Below are 22,392 nucleotides of genomic sequence, written 5' to 3' on the forward strand. Positions count from 1 at the left end.
TACCTAGATGCACACGCATGGACATCCTTTTTCTTTACTTCTACTAACTCCATCATTTCCCATCATGGCGAAAAACAATCTAAGGATGGAGCCGATGCCCATGCGCACTATCGTCCAAGGGAGAAGTCACCTATCTCGTGACTACAAAGACTTCTTCCAAGACGACAACAACGTGCAATCATCCGAGCCCAACACCAGGTGGCGATCTAATGCTAAGTGTAGCAATCTGCAGCTCTACATGCCAAGAACAGATGCATACTGGTAAGTAGCATTTTCCTTTCCGGACTTAATTCTAACCCATACTGTGTGTTACAGGAAGGAATCACTATTTCTCATGACAGCATAATTGCAAGTCACTCAATGTTAACGTCTCTGAAGACTTCTGTAATCCATGGCACTGCGGATAATTTCTAAAAGGATGTTGGCAGACAGGGTAGACAAGATCAAGGCTTTGAAAACGTGATAATGGGCTAACTTCTGACCCAAGTGCTAATTTACATGAGTTACTATTGCTAGAATGAGCAAAATTAATGCCAGATTAGTCAATTCAGTAACTCACAGATCAACAGGAGAGTCTGTCAATAAGGTTTACATTTTATTAATTGAATTTCAAGTGGTTGCTACTGTCCTCGTATTAAAATGCGTTCCAAAAGCTGAACCTGTTACGAGTTTGAGAGTTCATCAGCACATGAGTTTGTAAAATACTCTGTTCGGATGGTTGCAAGAATCAGAGCATCTATCAGTCATGGGTAGGAAGACACTGGAGATGGCAGTGTGAACTGCCAGGTCTATAACACAACAGCTGTGCACCTCAGTGTCCACTGACACTCGTCAGTTGTACACCAGAAGACAGTTATGCCTCCTTATGCTGGCCTTACCAAAGCAGATCGATCGGGCTCTACTTATAGGAATGAAACACCCAAGGATGCAAATGGGACCCTGTCAAGAAGCCATTTGCACGCTGTAGCACGTGTTGATCTCGCTGCAGGGGTGAAGAGCCTCCCAATGTAGATACTCAAACGTGGAGGAATGTAAGAAGGTCTGACAGGTAGTGAGGCAAATTAATTCCACAAATTAGCAATTCCTTCCTCCTAACTGAGTTCCGGCTGCAGAGTTTTGACTAACATATGGCACTGTGAAATGGCTGAGGATGTACAGCAGACAAGGCTGGTCCCAGATGATAGCTCTGCTTTGCTTCTTGAAGATGCTGCACACATTCTGAGCCAGCAAACATGGCTACGCTGTGGTGTGTGTGTGTGTGTGTGTGTGTTGGATGTTTTCTTCAGTTCAGGGAGTTCATCATCTCCTGGGCCTGCTTCAACTCTGAAACAGAAAAGAAATGAGTAAAACGCGAGATGGTATCCTGGCCAAAGATCAATCCCACACCTAAGGCAATAATGAATGATGGTGTCCATCAGGGAATAAATAAATATGTCTTGTGCTGTGACACCATAGACTGCACTGTCTGTTGCTCCGACTCTATGGTTAGTCCAGGTCTGCCCACAACGGTTTTACACTCATTTACTAACTTTACACTCATTACTCCTATGGAAGGGTGGTTTAATATATTAAAACACACTGTGTAAAGAACTTATATCACTCTTCTGCCTTAATCCCGACACTCCCATGCCAGGATGCACTACAAGACAGTTATGTACAAAAACAATGGCTAGAATAGGCATATCTTCTCTATTCCTGGGATACTTAAAAAGCAAATTCAGTATTTAGATTAGATGAATTTATTTACTGCACAATTGCTTAAAATTATTGCAATCATTACATACATAGAAAATGTGTTATAGAAAAAGATCCGTATATAAAAATAGAGTTTTAACCATAAATATTTCAAAGAATCTCAGTCGAGATCTGCCAAAAGATATTACAATATACAATATTCTTCATAAATGCTTTATCAGTAAAATATGTCGCTAGGCTATTAAAATTAAGCAATGTCTTAAATGTATCAGTCTATGTCTTTTGTTAAATCACCGGTCTCCAACAGTGCTGCTATGGCTTTCATAAATTTCATGAAGCAAGCGGCTAATTGTGCAGAGTCCCCTCCAGCATGCCTCTGCCGCTCCTTGGCAGGTCTGGATGTTTAGAATGTGCCCAATTGGTCGGACCTAGAATTTTCCTAGCGGGTTCAAGGTACTACAGATTCAGAGAACATGGGTCAATGATTCCTCTCCATTGGTGCTACGGCAACATTGACTGTCCTTCTCCTCGAGGTCCCCTCCGCCCATACCAATATGCCTTAAACGGAACCAGACCAAAGCGCAAACCCATTAACTGGTGCTTCACTGTCAAGTTTAGGGGCAAGGAGAGATAAGACAGCAGGGCCTTGGAGTCGTAGAGCGTTATGGCCCCACTGTTATGGCCCATTTTTCTCACCGTTTGTGCATCGCGTTCTGCAGTTATCATCTTTGTTTGTTTTGTCAGTAGCATAGCTGCCCGAAGGGGGGTAATTCACATGCCCATATTTATTTATTTATTTTTGTGTTTTATAGAGCGCAAACTTGACATGTTAGGGTATCAGAGCCTTTACAGGAATCATAAAGTTGTACAAAGGTTACCAGTTACAGAGTTTATAACAAATGGGAGGGGGCGGAGGTGCTGGATACATAAGGAGTACGGGCATATATGTACAGTTTACATTTACAATTAATCAAGAACAATGCTCCAGGTTTCTTGGTGGGTTGACTAGGTGAAACGAAGGGAGGCAGTAGTTGGTAGGTAATCAGGGGCTCTGTTGTGGATGGAGGCAGAATTTAAACTATGAATTTACCCATTAGGAAGGTTTTGGCATAATTTTTGAAGTGTCAGAGAAGTATCCTTCTAATGGCGGATGGGAGAGAGTTCCATATTCTTGGGGCGGCCCCGGAGAAATACAGATTGTACGTTTTTTTTTCTGGAAACGTGCAGGTTGGAGCAAGAGGTTTCTGGCAGACTGATTCCTCCTGATATCACAAGTTTCTGTGCAAGATATGCAGGGGAGTTTGCGTAAAGAGCCTTGCGTGTGATGCATGTCATTTTAAGCTGTATTCTGGCCTCGAGAGTAAGCCAGTTCAGAGCTTTCAGGTGTGAAGAAATTTGGTCAAATTTCCTTGTGTTAGTAAGTAGTCTGGCAGCCGCATTGAGGCAGGCTTTTGAGGGAGTTAGGGAGATCTTGGGTAGACCCGAGAGGGTGGAACAGCCATATTCCAGTCTAGAGATGACTAGTGCTTAGACTGCCATTTTTAGGTCGGGAGCGTTGAGGAAGGGTTTCAATTTCCTTAGGTAGTTCAAGTGGAACCTGGCTGATTTAGCCATCGAATTGATGTGGTCCCGCAAGTTCAGGGTGATTCCCAGGGATTTAGCAGAGTCCACGATGGTCAGTGGGCAGTTTAAGGCTGTGATAGTCTTAATCCATGTCTGAATCTCAGGGTTGGTGTTTGTAGGGGAGATTAGGATAAATTCTGTTTTCTTTGCGTTAAGTTTGAGTTGATTGGAGTTGAACCAATGGACAGTCGACTTCAAGGCCTCATTCAGGAAGAGAATCTCCTCGAGAGATGAGGTATTGATGTAGATCTGATTGTCGTCAGCAAACATATGGTAGGAGATATTCGCCGTGCGTAGAACATCGGCAAGCGGTTCCAGGTAAAGGTTAAAGAGGATGGGGAACAGGGTTGATCCTTGAGGGACTCCAACCTTGACCGGAGAGGGAGCAGAGAGGTTGCCATTAATTAGGAATCTCTGTGATCGGTTTTGGAGGAAGCCTAAACCATTCTAGACCAGAGCCGTCCAATCCCATCCTGAGTTTGAGCCGTTCGAGTAGTTTTTCATGGTTGACCGTGTCGAAGTCCGAGGATAGATCTAAGAGGATAAGTAAACAGGTTTTGCCTTGGTCAAGGGCTCTGAGGGCATCAACAATGTGGAGCATGGTAGTTTCAGTGCTATTTCCAGGTCAGAATCCGGATTGGAAGTCATTGAGTAGGTGGAAGTTGCTGATGTGTTGACTTAGCTGCTGTTGCACACAATTCTCCAACACTTTGGCTAAAAGAGGGATGTTGAGATAGGTCTGAAGTTGTCAGGGGATGCTGAATCCAGCAACGGCTTTTACAAAATGTGGAGGACTTGGCCGGCTTTCAGAGAGTCGGGAATCGAGCCCTCGCGGAGCAAAGTGTTGATTATTGCAGTCCAGCTAGGAACAATGGATTGGGCGACGGCAGGTAGGCAGTTTGAGGGGAGCGGGTCATTGAAATGGTTGTTAGGGTAGGGAGGATTTTAGAGACAGAGTCTTCATCATAGAGATTAAAGTCGGTCCAGTGTGCTAGATTTTTAGGTGAAACCAGTGAGGGCAGCGCGGAAGGAGGAGGCTAGTCAGGGAGGGGTTGAGAGTATGTGGCAGAACTAAGATCGTTCCCTAAGTCAGCAAAAAAAGAAGAAGAATCCTCAGATGATATTAGAGACTTGGGTGTTTCTTTCTGTGTTTTGGCCAGCTTATTGGATTGGTATTTAACCAGTTTGAAGAGCTTGCCGCGTCTGTTCTTGGCGTTCCCCAATTCAGAGCTGAAGAATAATTTTTTTGAGTTGAGGATGTTTTTATTGTAGGCATTTCTAGCCTGGCGGACATGTTTTAGATGAGTGGCAGAGGGGTGCGGGCTCCAGATTCTTTCAGATTGCCGGAGGAATCTCCTCTCGTTGTTGAGGGGAACAGTGAACCAGGGGTTTCTGTCTTTGACTTGGGTTCTTTTTAGTTTTAGTGGGGCTAGGTCATCCAGAATGTTCGACAAAGTCGCAGAGTAGTGATCATTGAGGTCACTGACCATAGTAATATGAGAGGGGGAGGGGAGGTCGGTTTTGCAGTGAGTCTCTAGTTCCCTGTGGTCCAGGTTCTTGGTGTCTCTGACTCAGCGTTTGGGAATTACCGGTTGCGGTGCCTTTGTCTTGTGGGTGCCAGGTAGTAGGAAGGCGATGGCGTAGTGGTCGGACCAGCCACATGGATCATGATATGGATTGTGCTTCCAGTGCCTCCACAGCATGTGGTAAAAATTTGTACCAATTGTTTGCTAGCTTACTTATTAATGACCAGATGTGACTTTTTAGGGTAAGCCTGCCTTACTTTCAAGCAGTACGCTACATAGCTAGCTTTTAATAACCATTACTGTGATGATAACCTGAATTCTATGCAGATTTGGGTATGTGAGGTACAATGCAGCAACAGGAATACTCCATGGTATGAAGATGATTGCGCTATTTCCAGCCAGGTTACCATTCTCTCTCTAAAAACCACCACCCGATAGGCCGTTGAGGGGAGAAATCTGGAGCCTATAACCTATAGGAGGGGGGAGAGAAATCTGGTGTGCTCATTGATTTATTTTACAGTATACTGATGAATACTCTTGAGACTATACTGATGAATGCTCTCAAGACTATACAGATTAAGAACATTATTTAAAATCTGGTGGTTGGTTTACAGACAAACCAGGACAGTGAAGACACCACTTCTGCGATCTGCTAAACACATTCAATATTATAGAGAGAGATGCCCACTGGTTAGGATATTTTCACTAAAGGTGCTTACATTGGTATGGTGGGAGCACTTCTGTTGCAAATGTAATGTTGTTCCGCCAATGACCCATGGCTCATCTACCTTTATCTTTCTCGAGTTACTTCTGAGCGGGACAAGTGTCTTTAGCTGAAAATACGTTTCTTATCTTTCAGAGCGAGCAGGAGGCATTTATGAATATATTTTTAGTTTGGAAATGTATAAAGCACAAAATAAGTCAAAATGTGTTAAATTATCATGGATTTGTGAAACAGGATGTTGTAGCCAAAAGTATAATGCAGGCTATGTGATTCTCTTTGATTTTTCTACTGCTGCATATATATGTGAGAATGCCTTCAGTTGCATCCACCCACCTGTTAAAAGAACCCTGAACTTCTCTGCAGAGACGGTCATATCCACTGGCTGCAGACTCCCTTCACCATCTCGCAGGTTGAACTTTAGGTGGATCAATGGCTCATTCACTTGTGCTAACACACTTGAGCTCAGTGTATAATCCACTCGCCACGACGCGGAGTCCAAGCGGGACACTATGGAGCAGACGAAGGAGACCATGATTGAAAAGAATATCAGTGACAGACGGGGGAGGGACTGAGGGTACAAGAGAAAGAGAAAATTGAGGGATTTAAGAGATTAAAGATACTAAGGATGATGCTATGAGAAACAGATGATGGGTGCGGGGGGAGGGGAGTCATAGAACAGGGTGTGAGAAAAGACAATACAACAAAAAAAATGAATAAGGGTGGGATCTAATAGAAATGAGGTCGAGACAGGGCACAGAGTTTGGAAAAAACAGAAAACAACAGAAGGTAAGAGACAAGAAGAAGAAATTAGATAAGTGTGACGGCGAAAGAGACAAAGAAATCAAAAGACAAATTGACAGAAGAAAACTTGATGTATACCAGATTGTTAATGTCTGGATGAGGAGATAGAAGGGGGAAGCAGTGGAATTCAAAAACATAAGTGGACGCATAAACAGGAGAGACTTAAATCAGTGAGAAAAAGGGATGACGTTTTGTTGAGGGGCATACTATAAAGTCCATGGTGCACAAATCTTCAGGAGATAAGCTCACAGGATTATAAAGCCTCCAAAATAAGTAATGAAAGTCAGGAAGTGAGTCTTTAACTACTCGGTCTACTAACTTCACTTTAGTAGCAGGCTGCCTCCACGTCTCATTGAGTTATCAGTATTTAGGAAAAGTGTCCCTCCAACCCCTTATCACAAACGTAATTTTGGTAATTATAGATGTGGAACTCTGTAGACTGGAAGGCTCCAATTAACCCTTGTGAGAAATACAGAAAGGAATCTGTTTTATAAAATAATACAGCTTTAAGGGGGAGTTTTTAGATCTTGTCTCTGGAAAAAAAGAGGAATTCTAGAGAAGATAGAAAAAAGAAAAACAGTCTGATTGTGCTATCCTATTTTGCATTAGGGAATACGGTTCCTTCTTTCTCAGTGAACTGATACATTTACTGGTTGCTACCCACCCCTATGTTTCTTAGATTCATTGAAAAATCACTTTTTTGTGGCTTCTACAAGGATAGACAGATAGTGGATTAACTAAAACCAGGATGTTAGCCCACAGCATCCCCTTTAACACAAGGCTAATGCCTACATGCATTTATAATGCAAAACCCTTGAAGAGATTTTGATCGGACTGTGCTGAAATCACCCAAATTGTTTTTGTTTTATTAAAAGAAAAAGAAAAGTTCCCACTTCACAACCATAGATGTTGGAATAATTAGTTTCCTGTTCTCTGAAACTGTGAAGATTAAGAACCTGCAGAATTGTGACTCAGCTTGGCCAAGTGAGGCAGTGATGGTTACTGTAACAGAGGAAATGAAAAATACCTAATTGTGGGCAAAGCAGCATGTGGCACAACAGCAAGTGGGGATACAACAAGACCACCATAAACAAGGACAGGTATAGCTTGTGAGAGCAAATTAATGAAAAAGTGAATAGGATTCGAGGCACATGAATGAAAGCAAGAGTAAAAAGGCAAGGGAGAAATACGGACAGAGCATGACCAGAAAGATCGAAAACAGAGGCAGCCATAGGGCCCAATTAGTTACAAGTGGAGGGAGGGGAAGGAAAAGAACTCCCTCTTGCTATCCCACTTTTTCCCTGGTCCGTTACCCTCCATATCCCCATCCTCAACCCCCCTCCCCATTTTCTACCTGCTATGTGCTTTCATCTGCATGAAACAGAGATTAATGTGCAGGATTCGGCTCACATAAACTGGGTCCACATACTTATAACCCATTCCTTGGAGGTTATCTTGTAGTTACAAAGTACTGGAATGGTGGTACCGTATAGTACTAGTGTTTAAAAGTGTGGAGCCTCCGAAAACTCGAATTGGATGGTGAAGTTAAGCAGTTTATTCCCCTGGATCAGACTACCCCACCCATCTTCCCAGCAGAGATTTTGACTTACGTCGTAAACTACAGTCTCGCAGTCTGTCCTGTAGGGGGCTCTGTTTATCTTCATAGGATCGGCACAACCCAGTAGCATGTTCTGCAAAACAATGTCAAGGTGGACATCAGAAAGATCACTATTTATTTTAAAAGTTTTGTATAGCGCAAACGTGACCCTCTAGGGTATCGGAGCGCATTACATGGAGATAACACGATTAGCACTTGGTGTGATCAACATACAAACATATGGGTGTGAGACAAAAAAAAATCTACAATTAAGAATAGGCTAACAGTGGTTGGAGTAGAATAAAGCACGTACAAGGCAGGATAGTCTACATAAGAGTTTGCTTTCAGAATCTATTCAATGTCATTGATATGTTGATTTAGGGTAAGAACTTAGTTATTAGATATGACTTGGCGTCTCTTTTGAAGGCGTGGGTGGAGGAAATTAGGCGAAGGACCAGCGGTAAAGAGTTCCATATCCAAGATCGCCAAGACTGCTCTAGCCCCAGTTTTTATTTGTGGGTTCGTTGGGGTTTCAGCAACAAGGTGAGCGCACTTCGTGAGGATCTGCGGCCGCCTGATTTTTCTAGCTTTTGTGCCAGGTAACTGGGGGTGTTGAAGTGTAGCGCTTTGTGCATCACGCAAGCAATTTTCAGTTGGATTCTTGCTTCATCTGGTAGCCAATTTAAGGTTTTTAGGGCTGGTGAGGTGTGCATTTCTTTTAGTTCCGATGACAAGTCTTGCCTCTGCATTGAGAGAGGCTCTTAGTGGTGCTAGTTTGTATTTAGGTAGGCCACATTGTGTGACACTAACGTAATCCAATCTGAGTAATACTAGGGCTTGTACCGCTGGTTTTAGAACTTCATGAGGTAGGTATGGTTTCAGTTTCTGCAGAATTAGTTTGCTCCTTTGGTGACAGCACTAATGTGACTCTGCATATTTAGGTGTTTGTCTAATGTAATACCTAAGGATCTGGCAGAGTCTATGATGTGGGGTGAGCATTTGAGGGCTGTAAGATGATTCAGCCACAGATCAATCTTGATGTTGTTATTTGGTGGAGAGATGAGAAGAAATTCAGTTTTAGCAGCGTTGAGTTCCAGTTGGTTAACCGTGAGGCAGAGGTGTGTATTTTGTAGGATAGAATTGAGGGACATAATGTCATCTGGAGAGGCAATTTTGAGCTGTAGCTGGGTGTCATCAGCGTACATATGGTAGTGGATGTTAGCTGATTTTAGGATGTTTGTTAGTGGTTCCAGGAATAAGTTAAAGAGAATGGAGAGAGAGCGGATCCTTGAGAAACATCAAGAGTTATCGCTTGTGGCTTAGATAGAGATTGATTCATTTTGACTCATAAGGATCTGTTTTGGAGGAAAGAAGCGAACCATTGTAATACGGCCCCTGATAAGCCCATTCGTTGTTCCATTAGTTTTAGTAGGGTGTTGTGTTTGACGGTGTCAAAGGCAGCAGATAAATCAAGCAATATTAAAAGGCATGATACGTTCTTGTCCAGCATTTTTAGTATGTCATCTACAATATGGGTAAGGGCTGATTCTGTGCTGTGATCTTGACGGAAGCCTGATTGGAATTGATAGAGTAGTTGAAACTTTTCTATGTGAATGCAGAGTTGTTTCTATACACATTGTTCTAAGAGCTTTGCCAGTGTAGGGATGTTGGAGATGGGCCGGAAGTTGTTAGGGTCAGAGCAGTCTTCCATAGGTTTTTTTATAATGGGTGTTACTTGACCGATTTTTAGGCAGTCTGGGAGAGTGCCTTAGCGTAGAGAGGCGTTTACAATCTTTGACCATAGTGGAAGGATACAGGTTTTGATCGCTTTGAATATGCTGGTAGGTAGAGGGTCCGAGAAGTGGTTAGATGGGTTTAAAGATGAGAGAATATTGTAGATTTCCTGTACCCTGATTGGGGAGAAGGCGTTCCAAGTGGCATTATTTTTGGAGGTGAGGCAGGGTGGTTCCATCCCTTCCTTAGATTGGGAGTTGTGAGATAGGTTGTCTGGGAGGGCCGGTAGCAGTTCCTTCGCTAGTTGAAGTTCGTTCTCTATCTTTGTTGTTTTATCCTTGAAGAAGGTGGATAGTACTTCGCAGTTTGGTAGGGTACTGGGTCCGGAGTCTTTGGGGTTTGATGTGTTAAATGATTGCTGTTTGACAATTTTGAATAGTTTTTTCTGCCTATTTTTGGCCTGGTTGAGTTGGGTTCTGATAAAATTATCTTTTGCCGGTCTTATTCTTCGATTGTATGTGTTCCTTATTGATCTTAAGCATTTTAGTGATTTAATTGATGGAGAGTCTTTCCAAGCTCTTTCTGCCGTTCTTAGGTTGCATCTTTCAGTGTTCAAGTTGTCGTTAAACCATGGCTTTCAGTTTTTAGTGGAGATGTTTTTCTGTTGTAGGGGAGAATAGAGTCCATGACATCTCTTATCGAATTTTTGTAGTAGTCAGTGACGTCGTTGACATCCTCCATATTGGTCTGTGGGATCAAGGAGTTGTTGCATAGAGTGGTTAGATCATTGTGGTTTATATTACTAAGATTCCTTTTCCACTGTTTGATTTTCTTCAGTTGGCCATTCCTAAGGATCTCCTTTAAGTTGATGAGGAAGGTGATGCGATAATGGTCTGACCAATAGCATGCTGTAACAGACTAAAGAGATCGTGTCTGATTTAGAGATTATAAGGTCAAAAGTCTCTCCCTTATTGTGTGTGGGACTGTCGCAGATTTGGGGCATCTCATGGTTTAATAGGAAGGATTTTAAGCTATTCACTGAGGGGTCATTTAGGTAATTCCAGTGCAGAATTAAATCACCCAGGAACATCTGGACTCCTTGATGATTAATATTTATTGTTAAGATTTCCATAATTTGTTCGATGAACTCCGGGTTATCACCCGGAGTGTGACAGAAGGCATGTAGATTACAAATAACTTTGTTGTTGCAGGATATATTGATGCTAAGATATTCATATGCTACTACATCTATTGTTTCCAATTGACGTAATGATAAAGTATTGTGGTAGATGCATGTTATTCCACCACCGATTTTACCTGTTCTGTCTAGTCGTATGATATTGTGACTAGGTGGGACTAGTATATCTATGATAAGATGGGATGAGATGTTTAACCATGTTTACGTGAGGATAACTATATCGAACTTATGTGTGAGAATGAGGTCGTAGATATCTGCTGTGTGTTTATTTGCTGATCTGCAGTTGAGGAGCATGCACTTTAGTTGTTTGTAATTGTGATAAGATGCCATTTGTGATCAAATGATTTGTTTAAGGTTGTTCTTGTTTATTCCTCTGTGATTGTGAGTTGGTTCTCTGAAAGGGTTCGCTTGGATGGATTGGATTGGATTATGAACAGCCTTGCTCATATTTAATCCAGACTTATAATTTTTGAATTTTGAATTTAAAAACATTTGTACAGCGCTCGCATACCCAACGGTTTCATGGCGCTAGTGATGATCAGTGGGGGCAGCAGAAAGGAGTTTTAGGGGTAAGCTTGGGTGAACAAAAAAGTTTTAAGAGATTTCCGAAAAAGGGGGTAGGAAAGTGAGGTGCGCAGAGCAATCGGGAGGGAGTTCCAGAACGTTGGAGCCAGGACAGCGAATCTCACTCCGCCCGCCCTCTGCTTTTTAAAGCGAGGGATGGTAAGGAGGGCTAGATGGGCCGAGCGGAGTTCTCTGCCTGGGCAGTATGGTTTGATGAGTGAACAAATAAACTTGGGAGCAGTACCTGCTCTGGCTTGATAGGTAAGGCAGCCGAGTTTAAACAGGGCCCGCTCCCTTATAGGGAGCCAGTGCAAGGTCTTAAGTAAAGGGGTAACCCGATGATATCTGGGAAGGCCATGGATCAGACGGGCCGCCTGATTCTGCACAAGCTGTAGACGATGAACCATGTATGCAGGGGCCCCGTTATAGACTATGTTGCCATAGTCTATACGGGACAGTACCATGGCCATCAAAATGATTTTTAAAGCTGGAGGGGAGAAAAAACGGGAAACTTTCCTGATTACTCTGAGGGAAAAGAAAGATGAAGAGACCACAGAATTGACTTGCGGGAGAACTGTAAGCTGGGGATTTAGAAAGATACCCAGGGTCTTCACTTTAGGAACCGGGAGTGGAGGGACACCAAGGGAAGAGGGCCAGAAAGAGGGAGACCAGGGACTGCAGCCACCTCCGGTCAGGACCAATTCGGTCTTGTCCGGGTTGAGTTTGAGGTGGCTGCAGTTCATCCAGTCTTGGATGAGGGTCATTGTGGTTTGGACATTCAGAGCAGATGAAGGAGAGTGAGATAGATTGAAAATTAACTGGAGGTCATCCGCATAATTGAATACGGTGACCTCCAGTTGCTGTAACATAAAAATAAGGGGAAAGATATACAGGTTGAACAAAAGAGGGGAAAGAGATGAACCCTGGGGAACCCCGCACTCTACCTTGCGCGAGGCCGCCGCAAAGCCAGCCAGATGGACACCCTGTGTTCTCCCAGCAAGAAAGGACTCCAGCCAGCGAAAGGCTAAGCCCTCTACCCCCGCCGCTCTGACACGGTTGAGAAGAATGGTATGATTCACCGTGTCAAAAGCGGCGGAAAGGTCAAGGAGAATCAGGGCTTGCGGAAGGTTGATGTCAATTCCTTCACGCAACTTGTCCATCACTGAGATGACCACTTTTTCGGTAGAGTGCAGGGGGCGGAAACCAGCTTGACAGGGGGAGAGGCAGTGGTTTGTCTCAATATGGGTGCTCAGTGTGGAGGTGATGTGGGTTTCAAGTACCTTGGCAAGGTAAGGAAGGAGGGAAATGGGGCGGTAATTAGAGGCAGAGGAAGGGTCAGCGTCCAATTTTTTTAAGATTGGGATGACAACCGCTGATTTATGTGATGTGGGGACATGGCCATGGGTAAGGGAATCATTGAGAAGGGTCAGGGGAGGGGTAGGACAAGCTAAGTAAATCTCCCTGAGTATATTGGCAGGGGCGAAGTCCTGAGGTGAGCCAGATTTGACCCGTTGGAGCAGGGGACCAAGGGTATCGATAGTAAGAAGTGGGAAGTTGGTCAATGTAGCAGAGGAAGGGGGAGGGGAGGGGTCCATGAAGGTTGGGGAGGGTTGGGGAATGTTATGTTTGATTTTTTCAACTTTATCTATGAAAAACTCATTGAGCGAGTCACAGAGGGATTGAGACGGAGGGATCGTTGATGTGGCTCTGGTGGATGAGGCGAGCTCATGGACCGTAGCGAAGATTTCCTTAGATTGTGACTCTGCAACCAGTAACATCTGCAATTGGATGACCACCAACCACCTTAGGCTTAATACTGATAAAACGGAGGTTATGTTTTTTAATCAGAAAACTCCTATTCCATCCAGCCTGTGGTGGCCAGTGGTCCTTGACCCCCCCCGATACCAGCTATTACAGTTCGCAATCTGGGCTTCCTGTTTGATAATACCCTTTCTTGTGCTCCTCACATTACTAAGACTACATCTGCCTGTTTTGCGAAATTGGGTATGATTAAAAAGATTTTGCCTTACCTCCCATTGAATGCTCGTAGAACGGTGGTTCAGTCACTGATCACGTCTCACTTAGACTATGCGAACAGTCTCTACGCAGATGCCCCTCTATACCAGATTGAACGTCTGCAAATCGTGCAGAATGCCGCTGCCAGATTGATTGGCAATATTCCGTTTCGACAATCTGTAGCACCCTATCGTAAACAACTGCATTGGCTCCCTATTACTAAACGGATCCACTTTAAGATACTGATTCTTGCTTTTCGAGCCTTGAACAATCTTGGCCCAGGCTATCTGAAAAAACGTCTTGTTCTATCACACTCTGTGAGATCCTTACGATCCAATAGTTTACGTCTCTTGGTTGTCCCACGCTTCCGCCTTTCTAGAGTAGGCGGTAGAGCTTTTGGAGTAGCAGCAGCTAGACTGTGGAACAACCTCCCCTTGGAGCTAAGATTTGTCCCCACTGAATCCATCTTTCGCCGCAAACTAAAGACTTGGCTGTTCTCTTCTTGATTCTCTCCTCCTTCTCAGGGCTCATTAGTTGTTAGCGCCGGGACACCCCCTCGGGGGTAGCCGTGCGCTCTATAAAATTCAAAAATAAATAATAAATAAATAAATATCCTGTGGGTGTAGTATTCAGCCTTGGCTTCCAGGATGCTCTTTTTATAAGTGTGCAGGGTGGCCAGGTAAGTTGTTTTTAAGGCAGGATCGTAAATTCTGCGCCAAGCTCTTTCTGCCCTTCTTGCAGCAAGTTTTTTCTCCTTCAAGTCGGGAGTAAACCAACGGTTGGCTGCATGGGCCCGTTTTACTGAGAGACGCCTAAAGGGGGCGAATTCGTCTCCTGCCCTCGTGAGCCAGTTGTTAATTACGGCCAGTTGAAGGCCGGCTGTCATGTCAGTAAGGTCCGGGCTGGACGTGGCCAGGGCCGAACAGAAAGAGGGCATGTTGACCTTACCCCATTTTCGAACCCAGGTATTTTTGGGAAGGGGGGGTTTGACCGGGAGAGATAGAGCAAGGGAGAAAGCTATGGTAAAATGGTCTGACCAAGGACAGGGGAGAATGGTAGGAGGGGTGGATGGGACATTTAATGTCCAGATTTGATCAAGTGTATGGCCATGCTGGTGGGTGGGGCTGTGAATGAGCGGTACAAAATTCAAATTTTCCATAAGGCAGGTAAATTCCTTGGATTGGGGGCTTTCGGCCGGGTCGTTAGGCCAGAAGTTGAGGTCCCCCAATACCAGCACAGAGGAGTGATTTACTGCCAATGTGGCCAAAAGGGTCTGAATCTCGGGAAGGAATGAGGGGGTAGGCTGAGGAGGACGGTATATAAGAACAAAAGTGAAGGGAACTTGATGGGAGGTGGAACGGGCTACCAGCAGATCCACATCAGTGATAAGAGGGGAAGGGAGAATTTGAAAAGTAGCATCAGAGCGAGCTATTAGCGCCACTCCGCCTCCCCGCTTGCCGTCAGGGCGGTCCGCACGAATGGCGGAATAAGTAGGTGGTAAGGCGGCAAGCACATTGGGCAGGGAGTCGGTCTTGAACCAGGTCTCAGTTAAGAACAAGAGATCTGGTTTGTTGGTATCAAGATAGTCGAATAGCTCGTACTGGTGATTTACGGCAGACCTGGTGTTCAAGAGGGTGGCCGAAGTAGAGGGCAATTGAACAGGGGGGGCTGGGAGTGAGAGAGAGGCAGAGGGGGATGTGAAGGCGGACGAGACAGGGACTAAAACACGACTAGGGGGGTGAAGTGGAGGAGGACAGTATAGGCCTAGATGTTGCAAGGCGAGAGTAGTGGCTGGATTTATACAGCCGGGGGACCAAAGGAGGCATAATTGAGACGGGGTATAGGAGGTATAACCAGCAGCGTCCCGTGCCCCTTGCCCCGGCCTGCCGCGGACGGGCGCAGACGGGCTTAATTCAGGCGCAACTCCGGCGCGCATCCGTCGCGCCCGCTGCGCTCGTCCGCTGCGCTGCCTCATACTGTCCGTATAAGTAGGGGCGGATCGGCGGGGGAGGGGCAGGGCTGTAGTGGGAAGCGAAGCCCAGGCCAAGATGGCGCCCGCTGCCGCTGGGAGCCCGCGAGGGACCCGGTCACCCCAGCCAGCAGCTCACCCCTAAATGCCCAAAAAGAATTAAGTACCTGCACAAGTTTGAAGGTATGTTAAAAACAATTTTAAAATACAATTTTGCCAGGAATGCGCCACCGCTCGCAATCAGCGGGGCGAGGGAGTGGAAATGCAGCAGCTAACCCAGCAACCGACCAATCAGCCCACTGCCACCGGGCCACTGGTCAGACACGAGGCAAGCAGGAAGACGCGCTGCTAAGTAGGGGCGGAGCGGCGGGGGAGGGGCAGGGCTGTAGTGGGAAGCGAAGCCCAGGCCAAGATGGCACCCGCTGCCGCTGGGAGCCCGCGAGGGACCCGGTCACCCCAGCCAGCAGCTCACCCCTAAATGCCCTAAAAGAATTAAGTACCTGCACAAGTTTGAAGGTATGTTAAAAACAATTTTAAAATACAATTTTGCCAGGAATGCGCCACCGCTCGCAATCAGCGGGGCGAGGGAGTGGAAATGCAGCAGCTAACCCAGCAACCGACCAATCAGCCCACTGCCACCGGGCCACTGGTAATAATAATATATGAGGAGTTCATGGATCTCATTGTTTGATAGTTCTTGCTTTGATCTCTTTGTTCTGGAATCCTCATTGGGGGAAAGTGTAGTTTGCGATCCCAGGTTGGCTGTGTGAGTGGACTGGGTTGGGGTGATGTCTGTATAGGTGTCCTTTCTGGTTATCTTGGGGCTTTATGCGTTGCCAGAGGGACAAAAATTGACTGTGATTGAAGTAAGTCTCTGTATATCCTCTTTAAGGTGCTTTAGGAAACGATCGATTTCATTGAAACTCATTACCCAATACTCTGGTTTAAGGGTAGCGGTGGGTTGCGTCGCGAGATCTGAAAATGGTGTGTTGCCGTCAAGGGTGCCTAGTTGAGAGCATGAGTCATTGTTAGCTATGTCTTCATGTTGTGTATATGTGAGAGGCTAATTGAATGAGATGATAGGTAGCTTAGTACTGGAGGTAGTGGCAATGTTACTGGATCTAGCTGATCTAAGGTTGATTTGGTGTGCGGCTGTGGGTTTCTGGACATTATTGTTTCCTGTATGGGTGGTCAGTGAGGACGTGATGGTAGAGCCCTCATTGGTGCGATCTGGGGAAGTAAGAGGGGTTGATTGGGGGAGATGAAATGCCAAATTATTGATTCTTGTATTGGAAGTCAGTGTAGACGTGATGGTAGAGCCCTCATTGGTGCGATCTGGTGAAGTAAGCGGGGGTGAGTGGGGGGGATGAAGTGTCAAGCAGTCATGGTCTAAGCTAGATTTGTTGTTGAGGGGGTAAGCGGGGGAGTTGGCTGCAATATTCCTAGTAGCGATCTCAGTCATAGATTGGGCGGATGGTTCTGGAAGGGGGGTGGTGGCCTCGTTGGTGGGTCGGCAATCCCCTGGAACCAAAGTGGAGTTGAATGAGTTGGGAGTGTCCCTTTACTCTAAGGATGATGAGGGTGTTACATCAAGCACGTTATGAAGATTTTGGGTGGGGAGATTGGGCTTGCTGTAGATCCCCTTTTTTAGGATGTGGAAGTTTTTTTCAATTAAGGTTAGATTTTCATTCAAAGACTGAATTATTATAATCCCATTATTGTAAATGGATATGGTAGTATTTGCATTGCATAGGGGTAAGGGAGATCCCGTTAATCGAAGTCCTTTAGGTGTTTTTCTGGTGCCTGTAATGCTTAACATGGAGTGTAGAGTATTTCTCAATTGGCCTCTTTTTTTGTGTGGAATATAAAGGTCATTAGTTCTTGTTCCCTTGGTGATACTAAAATAAGTATTTCTGGATGTGCTTTAAGTAATTGGTGTTTTCGTTTTTTTAATGGTTTTTGGAGAGGTTGGGGGGGTATTTGCTAGGGGATAACCCAAACTGTAATTGCAGGGATTGAAAGTCTACTGCTTGATAAGCGGGTGTGTACCATGCCCTGAGTGCCCAACTGTATGTGGAAATGTCATCCTGACTTTTTATTTTAGCCCATGCATCATACTAATCTAGTGAGTGCACAGAAGCCTGGGCCTGTCCTTCGTTAGGTGTGGTTAAGAAGTTGTTATTGTGACCTGGAGGGGTGCATAAAGCAGGCTCTCATAATGGCTGGAGGACTACTGTTCACGCAACTGGCGAATCATTTGAAATGGTGGGGCAGTGTATTGTGACCAAAACATTTTTCTGTGTTCAGGGAAAGGAGACTCTAATGGCCCCTTTCATGTAAAGGTCCATGATTATGTGATCCCCAGATCCTTGCGGTGCTTTCAGTGTGAATGTATAAGCAGTCAGTTTGTAGTACATGCATGGAAGTAGGATTCTGTGAGTGAGTACTGGGACTTGTTGGATTAATTGTGAATGGTCCCTAATTAAGCAGGACACAAGAAGGAGGGAGCTACAGCTTCCCCACAACGTGGAAATGTATTGGCTACATTCCTGTTGTTAGAGGGGGATCCAGACAGTGCAGTGAGTGACAGTGGAGACAGAGCTGCCTTTAGAAAGTCAATGAAGACTTTATTAGAAAAGAGCTGCTGATTAGTTCTTCCAAAGCACTGCTATTCTGTAAATGTTAAGGGTGAGGGGGAGGGACTGCAGTTTCTGTTGTTCACGGAAAGGAAGTTTCAAGGTAGAGCCTGTCCTTTTGTCTGTGCCCGATCAGTGCTTCAGGAAAGCAGATAATATAATATAATAATATGCACATTTGTAAAGCGCACAATCACCCGTTAGGGTCTCTAGGCGCTGGGCGCCGTCGGGAAGATTAAGCAAGCTATTGCCCAGAGTCACATGGTGCTGGGCTAATCTGCCGCCGGTGCCGGGGATCGAACCGTGATCCCCAGATTCCGGAGTCAGTCGCCCTGGCCGCGGCGCCACACCTCTTCCCCGGATCTATACACCAGATGACAGCCTGGTGTATAGATCTCACACTTCAACACCTCATCAGGGGTATCAAGCGCTATATAAATGCAACCCCTTCCCTCTTCTATCCCTTTCAATCCAAATAACAGACTAACATGTCTACTGCTCAAATTAATTTCATATTTCCCTATGATACTTCACCACTAATCCTTTTTGGGTTCCGGAGTAGCGTGCTACTCGCCGAAAAAACTCTTCAACTTCTCATCAGGGATAGTAATCACTATCTAAATGCAATTACAATATCTCACCCAACTGGTCATGAAAAGGGGTCCCTGGGTCTGCAATAATCATGGAAATGTCATTCAGATGTTCAATCTTTGTAGCCTTATTTAGTGTGTAATTTTCACTTCACTATTTCAAGTGAGAGTGTGTGGTGGCATTTAATCCAGGCAGACAAGTGCTTGCTACACCACCACTTTCAAGCTAGCTTGGCTAATGAGGAGTGATACCCCGAAAAGGATCCCAGAATGCTTGTTTCTGGTCCAGGGAGGCCCTGGCCTGGCAGTTCGGGCTGGACTGTTCCTGTGGGGAGCAGGCTCTAGACTGATTTGCATATGACTGGTTCTAAACTGGAATGGTGTGGCGGGCAAAAAAAGATGTATTTAACCCAGATCTGGGACTGGGGGTGAATGTTTGATTGGTTCAGCATTCCGTCGATCATCTGTTCTTTTTGCATTAGACAGAACAGTAAGTACACTTTGTCCCTCCTACTGTAATGTCGTATATAACTGCTTCTCTCCCCACTTAAAAAGACTGAGGGTTGCCCTGTTTAAAATGATGATTCTCCCCAGATTCCTCTCGGTCCTCCAAAACACCCCCTTCCGCTTTCCGCGGGCTTGCTTCCGGGAACTAGATAGTACGGCCACCAAATTACTTTGGAGGGGTGGGAGGTCCCGTTTGGCTCTGACCCTTTGCCGGGTTCCTCCTTCCTTCGACGGGGGCATGGGGATGACACATTTATATTTATATTACTTGGCGACCCGCCTCCTCACCATACACGACTGGTTCAACAGGGGATGGTCGGATACGGTCTACAGGCTCGAACTGAGCAAGCTGGGTCTGCCACAAATTCAATCTCTGATGTACGGGGGAACCATATCTCCCACCTTGCCAGACGTGACATCTACCGCACTTCTGGCCTGGCGGGCATCACTGCGTCACACCCACTGGACACATAAGCTAAGTCAACAAACTCCTCTCTGGCACTGTACTAAGCTTCAGGAAGTTAGTGGACTGAAGGGATTCCAATCTTGGACCTTATAGGGATCTCACAACTCGGGGATGTGTGGGCTAGCAGCCACATGCGCTTCTTCCAGGACCTTCAATCCAGGTACTCCCTACACCTGTCACAATTTTCTAATTATGTTGGGCAATTTTGGGAGGGGGGTATCTCCCGCATTTATCCTGCGCTAATTAAAAATACCCCAACCTCACTAGACCAGCTCAGAAGCCAGTCGGAGGATTGGGTGGGTCCACTGGAGGAGGAGGACTGGCGGGATGCGCTCCTGGCACCCAAGATGGTCACTGCATCAGCTAAGCTCTGCCTGATTCAACTATACTACTTGCACGCTGCCTATTTAACTGTGGTACGCCTTCATAGGGCGGGCTTTAACCCCACTGCCTCCTGCACACGCTGCGGCCAAGACTCGGCGGATTTCTTTCATATGGTTTGGGCATGTCCCCAACTGGCTCGGTTCAGGGGGAGGGGGGGGGGGGGTGGCATTGAGGAGGAACTCACAGATGTTTTGGGGTGGGACATTCCCCACGACCAGCGGCACTCGCTCCTGGGGCTCACAGAGGGGCTGGACGGATCCAGAAACAAGAAGCTGTTCTTCAACACAGCTATGGTTGTAGCAAAGCGGGACATAGCCGCCACCTGGAAATGTCCAATTCTACCTAGCCTCAAGAAGTGGCGGGAGGGGGTCGACTGGTGTGCGACACAGGAAAAACCTATGTACAAAGCACGGGGATGCCCGAAGAAATACCATAGGGTGTGGGGCAAATAGTTGGGTAGTATGGATTAAATCTGGAGTGTCTGCTAAATGTTTACACTCCGCAAAATCTAGTGGGGTCTTGCGTTATGGGATCACCCATCCAACCAATTGGGAATGGTCATCTATAATGTACTGTGCTGATTCACTGGTTTTTGTTTTACTGTCAAAAATAAATAAATTTGTTTATGGTAAAAAAAAAAAAAGAGTTATGCCCATATGTTTAAGTTGTACGATTTTCTATTAGGAAATCACAATTTAGCGATTTCCTAAATATAAATTTCCTAATAGCAACTGGGACTCCGTAGGAATCACTATTAGGAAATTGCAAGCTATGTTCATTCCAATTTACGATTCCCAAATAGCAATTTCTTCGGCTTCGCTATTTAGAAACCACAAATGTCAAATTTCATGCATATGGGCCATAGTGAATTGCAAACAAACAATTGCACAAGTGCCTAATCTAAGCCTATGTCACATAGACACAAGAAAAGCTCCTTGACTGGTGAGATGGAAATCAGTGAGATTGTAAACTCCTACCTGGGAATTGTAGTTAGAATCTAAACCAAGTGGCAGCACTCCATTGAATTGTGTAGTGTTACGTTATGCTGTGTTATTTCTACTAATGAGCAGTGGGCTGGACAATGCATTATGGTATCTGATTTACTGTGGACTTCTGAGCTCTTGCCCCCTACATTACTTCCTTCGGAAGCCTTTAACTGCTCGTCCTCTCTATCCTGAGATTCAGGTGCAGAAAGGGTATGCTTGGTCCAGTGTGCATAGCCATAGCAAGACAGACCACAAGACAACTGTTGGACCCGGCCTCATGGCGTGGTCCTACCCCTCCCGCATGGCGGGCCCCGGACGACATCGGCCCTCCACCGAGCCTCGGGCGGCCCATTTTGCCCGACCCTACACACCCCAACACCGCCGGTCCGGTTATCATCCCGGACCAACACTACCGGCCTGGCTCCATCTTGAGCCCATCACGCCTGAGCACGAGGCCGCGCCCGACGCCATCTTGGGCCCACCACGTCACGAACACGTGGCCTCGGCCCCGACCCAGGCCCCAGCGAAGCCCCGACATCGAGGCACCAAGATCCACCCAGGTGGTCGAGTGGCCACTCGACAGATCCCGAAGGAAGGGGATTTTCGATGGTCTCCAGCCGTCCCCGGACACCTGGTATCGATCGCCCTCCGGCCTCCCCGGGTGCTGGCTCCACCCCCCTGCGGGGTGTCTGGACACCATCATCCCGGCCCCTCTGGCCCCCAGGCGCGAGGGTCCGGACATCAAAGGACTCCAGCCCTATATCTGGGCCAGCCCCGGAGTAGGACGGGAGTTGTATCCTGGATTGGAAAGCTCTGCTGACGCTGTCACAGCCGACACCAGAAGAACTCATCCTTCCCGTAACCCGAAGCTACCCTGAGAGCCTGCTGGCGCTGCCGCGGCTCACCCTTGCTGAACCATCTTGAGAGCCTGCTGGCGCTGCCGCGGCCCACCTTGCTGAACCATCTTGAGAGCCTGCTGGCGCTACCGCGGCCCACCTTGCTGAACCATCTTGAGAGCCTGCTGGCGCTGCCGCGGCCCATCCTTGCCGAACCCTCTTGAGAGCCTGCTGGCGCTGCCGCGGCCCATCTTTGCCGAACCATCTTGAGAGCCTGCTGGCGCTGCCGCGGCCCGTCTTCGACAAAACCACCTCGAGTCCTGCTGGCGCTGCCGCGGCTCGACCTCTCGGAACCCCCGGCTCAAGGATTGAAAGCTGTGCGCAGGGTATCCCTTCCTGCACCCAGATTGAGACTATCCCACTACCCTGTCCCTTTTACGAGACTCTACAGATCCCTCGATCTGTCTGTACATATCAAACAACCTTTATTATTGATAAAGCTTAAGGACTTAACCTCTTGTGTAGTGTCCGTTTGTAGTG

At 46.3% G+C, this 22,392-nt stretch overlaps 1 protein-coding gene across 2 annotated transcripts in view; it reads right to left on the reverse strand.

Annotated features, from left to right (window-relative positions):
- Positions 1 to 576: 576 nt before the first annotated feature.
- The window catches only part of COMMD4 (COMM domain containing 4), a 59,113-nt gene continuing 37,297 nt past the window's right edge, over positions 577 to 22,392 (reverse strand). For both annotated transcript variants that reach the window (XM_078685102.1, XM_078685103.1), the window contains 3 exons: positions 7,980 to 8,060; positions 5,902 to 6,075; positions 577 to 1,323 (listed from right to left, as the gene is read on the reverse strand). In XM_078685102.1, coding sequence (XP_078541228.1) covers positions 1,283 to 1,323; positions 5,902 to 6,075; positions 7,980 to 8,060 — 296 coding nt within the window. In that variant the 3' untranslated portion in view covers positions 577 to 1,282. The remainder of the gene's footprint in view (positions 1,324 to 5,901; positions 6,076 to 7,979; positions 8,061 to 22,392) is intronic.

The sequence above is a fragment of the Lissotriton helveticus genome, chromosome 3_2 (genome assembly GCF_964261635.1).
Source record: "Lissotriton helveticus chromosome 3_2, aLisHel1.1, whole genome shotgun sequence".
Lineage (NCBI taxonomy): Eukaryota > Metazoa > Chordata > Amphibia > Caudata > Salamandridae > Lissotriton > Lissotriton helveticus.